Source organism: Sardina pilchardus, chromosome 7 (genome assembly GCF_963854185.1).
Source record: "Sardina pilchardus chromosome 7, fSarPil1.1, whole genome shotgun sequence".
Taxonomy (NCBI): Eukaryota; Metazoa; Chordata; class Actinopteri; order Clupeiformes; family Clupeidae; genus Sardina; species Sardina pilchardus.
Window position 1 is genome coordinate 16255228 of NC_085000.1, and position 10000 is coordinate 16265227.

Here is a 10000-nt window from a genome sequence, read left to right on the forward strand (position 1 = left end):
GGTGGCCATGGTAACATGCTACTAGTCAATGCTACTAGATAGCAGGGTATCAGTGTGGCCATGGTAACGTGCTACTAGTCAATGCTACTAGATAGCAGGGTATCAGGGTGGCCATGGTAATGTGCTACTAGTAAATGCTACTAGATAGCAGGGTATTAGTGTGGCCATGGTAACGTGCACACTGAGACGATGCAAGAAGTTCTTTTGGAATGCAGATGCACTGATGCTGATACCTGGAGTAACAGGTGGAGTCCCTGACACAATTCCACTTGCTTACCCATGCGTGTGTGTGTGTGTGTCTCTCTGTGTCTGTGTGTGTGTGTGTGTGTGTGTGTGTGCGCCCAGGTGTACATCGGTGCGATCGTGCCCCTGGGGGCGGCGGAGCGGGACGGGCGTTTGCGGGCGGGGGACGAGCTCATCTGCATCGACGGCGCGCCCGTTACCGGCTGCTCTCACAAGCAGGTGCTGGACCTGATGACCAACGCCGCCCGCAACGGCCAGGTCATGCTCACCGTGCGCCGCAAACTCACCTACCTGGGTGAGTAGGAGAGCTCTGTCGTGTGTGTGTGTGTGTGTGTCTGTGTGTGTGTGTGTGTGTGTTTGCATCCGGGTGGAACGCTGTGCACTGTGGTCATTACTAAGGGTTTAAGTGCTAACTCATCCATCAGTAATTAGTTTTCATGGTCTGCAGACCAGCCACTGGAGATTGTGTGTGTGTGTGTGTGTGTGTGTGTGTGTGTGTGTGGTGCACACTGTATGTAAGTGTATGTGAAGCCATTTGCATACTAGTGTGGATGTGTGTGATTATGCGCGTGTTGTAAAATGCCAGTGTGCCGCTGCTTGAGCAATGCAGTGTGTGTGTGTGTGTGTGTATGTGTGTGACTGACTGACTGACTGACTGACTGACTGACTGGCCGTGCGTGTCCTCTGCAGATGAGGAAGAGGACGAGGCAGGCCTGGCTCTGTCCGGCGCGGTCCTGCCCCACATGGCCGCCCAGGCCTACAACGTCACGCTGCAGCGCAAGGACAACGAGGGCTTCGGCTTCGTCATCCTCACCTCGAAGAGCAAACCTCCACCTGGAGGTGAGACACGTCTCAGTCTTCGTCTTTATTTATCTTCATGACGTAGTGACTCTCTGGTCAGGCAAATTGGAGGATGACTCTGTTTAGAGTATGAGATATTTTAATAATAATAATAATAATTTTGATTGATATGGAGATATTTTAATATCTGATGTCCACATATCGCAGAACCTCACCGTCCACCGCAGTGGAATTGCATAGAGTTTTAGCTAAGTGCCTCATAAAAATAGAAAAAATCTTATCGTAAATGAACAAAAATGTCTCTCAATAGATAGCAAACTGAGCTCTTGCTTGTTTTAATGCATATTTCAGTGTTTCTAGACACATTTAAGTGTTTATGGTTATTCCTTTACGATAAGTAATGACTGTTAAAATGGCAGATTAATCCATTGAGAATATGAATTCAACAATTTTATATTTTAGTAAAAATATTTATATCTGATGGCGGTGTATCAATAGCGTTTTGCCAAAAGGAAGGAAGTCCTATGATTTTTAAAAACATGTAGTCCTCCCAGAGTCCTGCCTGCGTCCACTCTTTCCTCTGTTCAGCTCTTTAAGAGATTTGCTATGCAGCTCATCTTTTAGCCTTTGCAAACATTAGAAATGGTAGCGCCCTGGCTTACACACACACACACACACACACACACACACACACACACACACACACACACACACACACCATATCACACACACACACACCATATCACTCAGCTGATATGATTTGAGTGTGGAGAAGGGAGTCTATATGCAAACATCCACAGATCCATTTACATTTGCATTTATTCCTTTGGCAGATGCTTTTACCCAAGGCCACTTACAGCAATAGGATAGCGTTTAAGCTACTGAGCTACTGCTGGAGCAATAGGGCAGCGTTTAAGCTACTGCGCTACTGCTGCAGCAATAGAATAACGTTTCAGCTACAGTGTAGGAGAATATAATAGCTGGGAATTACATCTGTCAATACTACTGTAGTCCCATGAGCTCAAACCTGCATACAAAAATGGAGAAACGGCTGAATGTTTTCAACAAGGCTATGTCTGTTTCTCATTCTTTTCCTCCTCTCCTCTTTCTCTCTCCCGCCTTTTCTCTCTCTCACCCCTCTCTCTCATCCCTCTCTCTCTCTCTCTTTGTCCTGCCATAGTGATCCCTCATAAGATTGGACGTATCATTGAAGGCAGTCCGACAGACCGCTGTGGTCAGCTGAAGGTGGGAGATCGTATCTCAGCTGTCAACGGCCAGTCCATCATGGAGCTCTCGCACAATGATATCGTCCTGCTCATCAAAGAGGCGGGAACCGTCGTCACCCTGACAGTGGTGCCCGAAGAAGGTGAGCCAGAACTGCATTCTGGGGCTCTGGAGATGTGTACGGGATAACGGCTGCCGACTCCGAGATGTCCCGATATATGAAATTAATGGATGAGACGGAGGCAGAGAGTTTCCTCCGCCAAGTCCATTAATTCCGTATACCGAGACACCTCGAGGGCCGTTAGCCCACTTACACCCCTGTTACAACTCATTTATGTTGCCAATGGCATTTACAGCACACTAAGGAAACATGCAGTTCAGTACAAAAAGAAGCTGACTTGTTCAGTTTGTTGTGCGATTACTACTCTCTTGAGTAGTGATAATGATTGTGCTGTAGCTGTTTACAGTTGATTTCCTCTGTTGCGAGGCCTGCTTCCTGGTTCTGGTGTTTACTATGGTTGTTCTAGTTAACATTCAAAAAGAACATTGATGTGAGTGAGTGAGTGAGTGAGTGAGTGAGTGAGTGAGTGAGTGAGTGAGTGAGTGAGTGAGTGAGTGAGTGAGTGAGTGAGTGAGTGAGTGAGTGAGTGAGTGAGTGAGTGAGTGAGTGAGTGAGTGAGTGAGTGAGTGAGTGAGTGAGTGAAGGGTGTATCTGAGGTCTTTGTGTTGTTTTGTGTGGTAGAACACAATGGGCCAGTATCGGGTACCAGCTCAGCCAAGGAGAGTCCAGCAGCACAACACAAAGCAATGGGTCAGCAACCAGCCAGAGACGACAGGTACACACACACACACACACACACACACACACACACACACACACACACACACACACACACACACACACACACACACACACACACATATGCACACACCTACACACATATGCACACGCACACACTCACACACCCACACCCACACACACACGCACACACGCACACACACTCACACACACACCCACACCCACACACACAGAGAGAGAGCAGTGAATAGCTGCAGACTCCCTTCAGACATGCTACACACTCTTTAGTTTACCCAGCTGTGTTTAATACGGTATGCTTTGAATGGTTTCAGGAATGGAGAGGACATGTCCTTGGTTGGAACCCTGGATGGCTCCGCACAGGTGTGTGAGCACAGCTGTGTGTTTGTGTGTGTGTGTTCTGTCTAGTTGTGTGGGTGTTATTTTGGTATTTCTATTTGTGCCAGTAATGTGTGCATAATTAATAATGTGAGTACGCGTTTCTGTGCCTGTCTCTGGACATGTTTGTCTTTGTGTGTGTGTGTGTTTATTTTTGGTCAGCGCACAGTCAGACTGTCCGTGGCAGCATTCATGTAGATGTGAGACAGAGAGCAAAGAAGAAATGTTGCATCTTGGGAAGGCAAGAACAAGGAAGGGGAAACTAGCCACAGAAAAGTTTTACATGTTTTACAGAAGTATGAGGGGAACGGTGTACAGTAAATCATACTGTGTGGACCCTCCAAGTCATGTTGGCACTCTCTGCCTAATGCAGAGCAATCGCTTTAGAGGGGCCGCACCGTGTGTGTGTTTGTGTGTGTGTGTGTGTGTGTGTGTGTGTGTCTCAGAGCAATCGCTGTAGAGGGGCCGCACATTTCACAACAATACCAGCTCTTGGAGGCAGCGCGTGCAATAACGTTTTGGAAGAGGAAGAAGAAAGATATTGCCTTGTCTACTCTGACACTGTGTGTGTGTGTGTGTGTGTGTGTGTGTGTGTGTGTGTGTGTGTGTGTGTGTGTGTGTGTGTGTGTGTGTGTGTGTGTGTGTGGCTGTGTGGCTGTGTGGCTGTGTGTGGCTGTGTGTGTGTGTGTGTGTGTGTGTGTGTGTGTGTGTGGCTGTGTGTGTGTGTGTGTGTGTGTGTGTGTGTGTGTGTGTGTGTGTGTGTGTGTGTGTGTGTGTGTGTGTGTGTGTGTGTGTAGGGCTGTTTCCCTGTGGAGCTGCGGCGAGGTCCCCGGGGCTTTGGCTTCAGCCTGAGAGGCGGTCAGGAGTACAACATGGGCCTCTACATCCTGCGCCTGGCCGAGGACGGACCTGCCCTCAGAGACGGACGTATACACGTGAGTACACACACACACACACACACACACACCTGCACATACAGTACACACACACACGTTCCCAAATGGCATCTTAATCTTCATAGTCAGAGACTTGTCTTTTTCCTGCTGTATATTAATTGAATGCTGTGTGTGTGTGTGTGTGTGTGTGTGCGCGCGCTGAGGGTTTACTGTATATATATGTTTGTGACTACTGTGTGTGTGTGCAAACTGTGTGTGTGTGTGTGTGTGTGTGTGTGTGTGTGTGTGTGTGTGTGTGTGTGTGTGTGTGTGTGTGCCCCCAGGTGGGAGATCAGATCGTGGAGATTAATGGGGAGCCCACCCAGGGCATCACCCATACGCGGGCCATAGAGCTCATCCAGGCGGGCGGCTCCAGGGTCCTGCTACTGCTGAGGCCAGGCCTGGGCCTCGTCCCCGACTCCAGTGAGTACACACACACACCACATTGGACCACACACACACACACACACCACATTAGACCACACACACACACACATACCACATTAGACCACACACACCATACACACACACATACCACATTAGACCACACACACACACACACACACACACACACACACACCTTTTCTCGTACTTGACTCCAGTGAGTACAGTACACACTACACACACACCGCATTAAACGACACACACACACACACACACACACACACACACACACACACACACCTTTTCTCGTGCCTGACTCCAATGAGTGCATACACACCCTGTACTAGATCACATCACATCACATACACACTCAAACACACACACCTCTCCTCTCCACAATACACCGGGTATGCACTACTATTCACACTACTCAGTCTACACACTCCTTGTCTGGCTCGCCGTCTTGTACGGACTGTGTGAAGCCCCCCACAGACCTGATGACACCTCACACACTGTGGTTCCTCTACTGTAGCCCAGCCCAAATCACACACCCAAGCCCACTGTAGTCACACACACACACACACACACACACACACACACACACACACACACACACACACACATGCCCCTGCTCTGCCCAGCTTCATCTGCACGTCTCTCTGCACACACTCTCTCGTGCGCTCCACACAGGTGAGCTTACACACCTGGCCCCTGGCCCATGAGTGTGTGTGTGTGTGTGTGGAGCTGAGATTAGCGGCGCGCTCCTCGTTAGGAGACGCGCCGGAGCAGGACAGGTGTGTGTGCAGAGAGAGACGTTCTTCCCGCCATGCGTCAGTCGATCTTTTTTTTATTTATTCTCTCTCTCTCTCTCTCTCTCTGTCATTCCTCTGTTGCTTGCTTTGTCTATCCTTTCTCTCTGTCTGTCCTCATCTCTTGCTGTCTCTCTCTCTCTCTCTCTCTTTTTCTCTCTCTCTCCTTCAGGTCTGAACTCCACCCTGTGCTTCCACATGAAACCAGAGCTGCACTAAAGGCCTCACTGCTTCTCTCGGTCTGTCCCTGTTAACCTCGGTAAACTTTCACGCTGTTTCTCTCTCCTCCTTTCTTCACCTCCTCTCTATTCTCTGCTCTTTTCTCCAATCCTCTCTCTTCTCTTCTCTTCTCTTCTCTTCTCCTCTCTCCTCTCTTCTCCTCTCCTCTCCTCTCTTATCGTCTCTTCTCCTCTTCTCTTGTCTCTTCTCCTCCCTTCTCTGCTGTGCTGTGCTCCTCTGCTTTGCACCCTTCTCTTCCTACCCCTCACACAGCACCAAGGGGTTAAATTATATATGTACGTCTGTGAGTTTGTAGGCTAGAGTTCCCCCTGGTGGCTTGTCTGTGTTTTTCAAAGAGCCTTGTGTCATCTTAAATGCTGCTGCTGCTGCTGCTTTTGCTGCTGCTTCCGCTGTTAAAGACGTCGGCTGGCAGTGTCCTCATTTGTGAGGGCCATTACAAACCACACCGCCTTATTCAACCCCAGTCAAGTCTAACGAGCAAAAAGAAGGCAAGAGAACTTTCCCTGCGCACTTCAAGCGGGAAATTAGTCTCCCGGTGCTCGTGGAAGCATGAAATGTGGACAAGTGTAGGACTTGCCTTTCTGCATGTGTACTTGTGGTTTAGGCTATTTCCATATGCATGACGGTTGCAGGGCTACCTTAGGTTATCACGGGCGCCTGTTCCAATTGGCGTGGGAGAGGCCCTGTGTGGCCTGTTGTCAGGGTAAGACAGGGCATGTAAGGGCTATTGTGCATCAACAGGGGCAGGTGGCAGGCAGGTGTAACTGAGGCTTGTGTTTGTGCCGCAGGTGTGAAAGAGATGGTGGCCCCTTCGTCTTCTGACCTCCAGCGCAACCCAGCCAGCAGTGACCCCCACGAGCATGCCGCCGCCTCTTCCCCCCACGCCACCGCCGACGACCCCCCGCCGACGCACTCCGACCGCCCGGTCAACGCCAACGCCGAGTCCGGCCTCCGCGCCTCCCCCGAGCGCTCCGGGAGAGGGGGGGAGCGCTCACGCAGCCCCCGCAAGAAAGACCGCACCTCGTCCAGCTCCAGTGCCGTCGTCACCGCCACCGCAACGGCGCCGGCGCAGACGACGGACCGAAGGGCTGCTCCAGCCCAGCGCTCCACCAGCCCCCGGAAGAGCTCCTCTCGTCGGGAGCAGGAGGCGCCGAGACCGGAGGAGGCGCCGGCGGCGGCGAGGGAGAGGAGGCGCCGGGGAGACGACCAGAAGCCCGACCACCGGCACGACCGAGAGACCGGCGAGGTCCAGCCATCGGACGCAGCCAAGGGAACCGGCGAGCGGCGCCGCAGGGACAAGGCCGGCCAGACGCACACACACAAGGAGCCGGCCGCGCTGGACTCCGATGGCGGCGGCACGCTCGGCCGAAAGACTCACCGAGACCGAGAGGCCACCAGAGAGAGGGAGAGGGACCGGCCGAGGGAGAGAGAGAGAGAGGGAGCAAGGGACGGCGAGAGGAGAGAGAGAGAGAGGGAGGGCAAAGGGAGGGAGGGGAGGGACGGCAAGCCCCGTGCAGGGGCGGAGACCGAGGAGAGCCGGAGAGAGGCCAGAGGCTCCAACAGTAGCCTTGCGACGGATCCCTCGGGCCGGGATAGGAAAGCCCCCATCACCCCGGGGCCCTGGAAGGTCCCCAGCTCCTCCAGGATCCATTCCCAGGTAGACGGACTCTAGAGCACGGCCCTTTAGAGAGGCTGCCACAGAGGTGGACCTTAGAGCAGTGGAGGATCTGGGGTCACTCTGTCAGGGTCTTCGTGGTGAGGGGACATCCTTTCTGTCAGTTGGACCTCTAGGCTGTATCCGTCCCCCCCGTAGATTTGAATGTCCAGACGATCAGGACGTTGCGGTCCGGTCGGGGCCTGGGCTTGACACTGCCACCCGCATGAAGGATTTCTTGTGCCAAACCCACACTCACACCAGAAGGACTCTTGTACTGCTCTCCTTATGACTCTCTCTCTCTCTCGCTCTTTCTCTTTCTCTCTTTCTGAGAAGGAACAAACAATAACACTAACTCTTCTTTCGGGACTCTGGCGTTACGGCTCACCCCAGTCCTGACAAATGAAGGTAGTTGGGCCCTCGCTGCGGCGCGGGGCTGTGACTCACGACCAGGACTGTCTTTCCCCCCTCGGCTCCTAAGCAGGGGGGGCCCAAACCCCCCCATGACCCACCACATGTAGACCACTTCTCCGCCTCAGCTCCGGAGACAGTCTCCAGACTCCTCCAGGCTGACGCCAACCTAACTATCTCTGAAGACCAGACACTTGTGCTCGAGCATCATTGTTTACTTACGTGTGTGTTTATGAAAGAAAATGTGTAATTTATGGAGGTAATATAACAAAATGTAATATATCGCTCTATCTCCCTATCTCTCTCTCTCTATATATATAAATATATATAAATATATATATATATATAAATCTATATTCCTGTCCATAGCCTACTGAGCCATGACACACAATGCTTTAAATGCCCCGGAGCTCTGACCAGAGCCTCTTCCTTCCTTCAGGTTTACTCCGAGCGCTGGCCTCTGGGGCAGCTCACCCGACGTGTTCCACTGGCTTGCAGGTTCGACTGACCAGAGGAGTGTAGCTTTATTTGTATGTTGACTATATTTGTACCACTGGGGGTGGGGGTGGGGGTGAAAAGGGGGGCTTTAACGTGTTCTCTGGACGTAGACACAACAAGGAATTGACTGTCAAAAATAAAAGTGTGGTTGCATCAATCATGGGGTCGGTGGAAAGGGTTTTGTCATGTTTTGAGACGATTCTTTTTTTCTGTTTTTGTTTCTAATCCAGTCAGTTATGTGTGTGTGTGTGTGTATGTGTGGGTGGGTGTGAATGTATGTGTGTGAGTCTGTGTGTGTGTTTGTGTGTGTGTGTGTGTGTGTGTGTGTGTGTGTATGTGCACGTGCTTCATGATTTTTAATTGTGCATGTTTAGGTGTATTGCACATTTGCTTTTAGTCTTTAGCCAGCATTAGTTTCAAATATAGGATGCTGTGAAATCGATTCGTGTTCGGAGTGCGCTTTGGAGGGGCATGTTGGTGAGGGGCGGGCGTTCCTCATGGGTTATGCATGTGAATGAAGCTTCAGGTTTCTCCTTCAAACAAGCAACGCAACACTGACACAGTGTATAGCATAAACTGACCTGACTTGACCTGATGTTTGTGACGGTCATCATGCTCAGTGTCAGCTATCAAACATTCTACAGTATTTCCAACATGTCTGAATAATATGCTACCATAATAACCATTCCCAAGAAGTGTCTCTCCCTTGTTGGAGCAGCAATCGCTTATCTACAGTACATCCAACCCCCTAGGCTGCCCTCTGCTGCTCAGCAGTAATACTGCATGTCAGTTTGACAAATTATGGTTTCCGAGAGGAGAGGTGTGCCTCTCAAGTTAAGGGGGCAACATATATCACTGGAATTAGACATTCCCTCTAGGTTTTTAACAGTACCAAAGGTTGCGTAACGGTCCCCGCTCATTAGGGGAGAAACGGACAGATTTTCATGGAAACCGGAGGCTATTTTTCTTACATAGGCTATCAAGACGAAGGTTACTTGCTGTCTACATTGTATATTCAGTCCGGTGAACTCTTGCCTCGATTATTCCTGTGACTTTACAGTGCAGCCTGCCTACTCATCCTGTTGTGTTACTGCAGTGTATTTTCAGTGCCGTCTCATGGTAGGCGTGTGTGTGGGTGTGTGTTTATACTGTGGCCTTGCATCGCTTTGACGGATAAACCTGCCTCTCCGTCTGTACATGACGCGGTGGTTGTAAATGTTCATTGAAGTGTACAGCACCTGTATGAATACTGGCCTTCACTCAGTAAAAGACTATAGGCTAATGTGTACATAAGTCGCTCCATTATTTTTGTAAATTATAAGGAAGATGATTTATCTACTTTAGTGAAGAGAGTGATACATACTGATGTGTAAACTAGTGTCCATGACATCATGCTGATGCTCCAATAAATAAAGTTTTAGAAAAAAAATCCTGTTTCATGCAATTATTTGTACACAATGTAGAATCAGTTGCTATTAAGTAATGTATCCTTCATCTAGCAAATATAACTCATGGGGTAACCGAAATTAAAAGCAACATTTAGGAGATCGTGTCTTACACGTTTGAGGATTCGATTTATTTTGCGTCTTACTTGAGCGCATGCACA

The 10000-nt window shown here is 50.1% G+C and overlaps 1 protein-coding gene across 3 annotated transcripts in view; it reads left to right on the plus strand.

Annotated features, from left to right (window-relative positions):
* magi3a (membrane associated guanylate kinase, WW and PDZ domain containing 3a) overlaps positions 1–9823 on the plus strand; it is a 59046-nt gene extending 49223 nt beyond the window's left edge. For all 3 annotated transcript variants that reach the window (XM_062540898.1, XM_062540900.1, XM_062540899.1), the window contains 8 exons: positions 346–538; positions 934–1083; positions 2225–2410; positions 3011–3104; positions 3400–3448; positions 4261–4398; positions 4683–4821; positions 6620–9823. In XM_062540898.1, the coding sequence (XP_062396882.1) occupies positions 346–538; positions 934–1083; positions 2225–2410; positions 3011–3104; positions 3400–3448; positions 4261–4398; positions 4683–4821; positions 6620–7503 (1833 nt within the window). In that variant the 3' untranslated portion in view covers positions 7504–9823. The remainder of the gene's footprint in view (positions 1–345; positions 539–933; positions 1084–2224; positions 2411–3010; positions 3105–3399; positions 3449–4260; positions 4399–4682; positions 4822–6619) is intronic.
* The last annotated feature ends 177 nt before the right edge of the window (positions 9824–10000 follow it).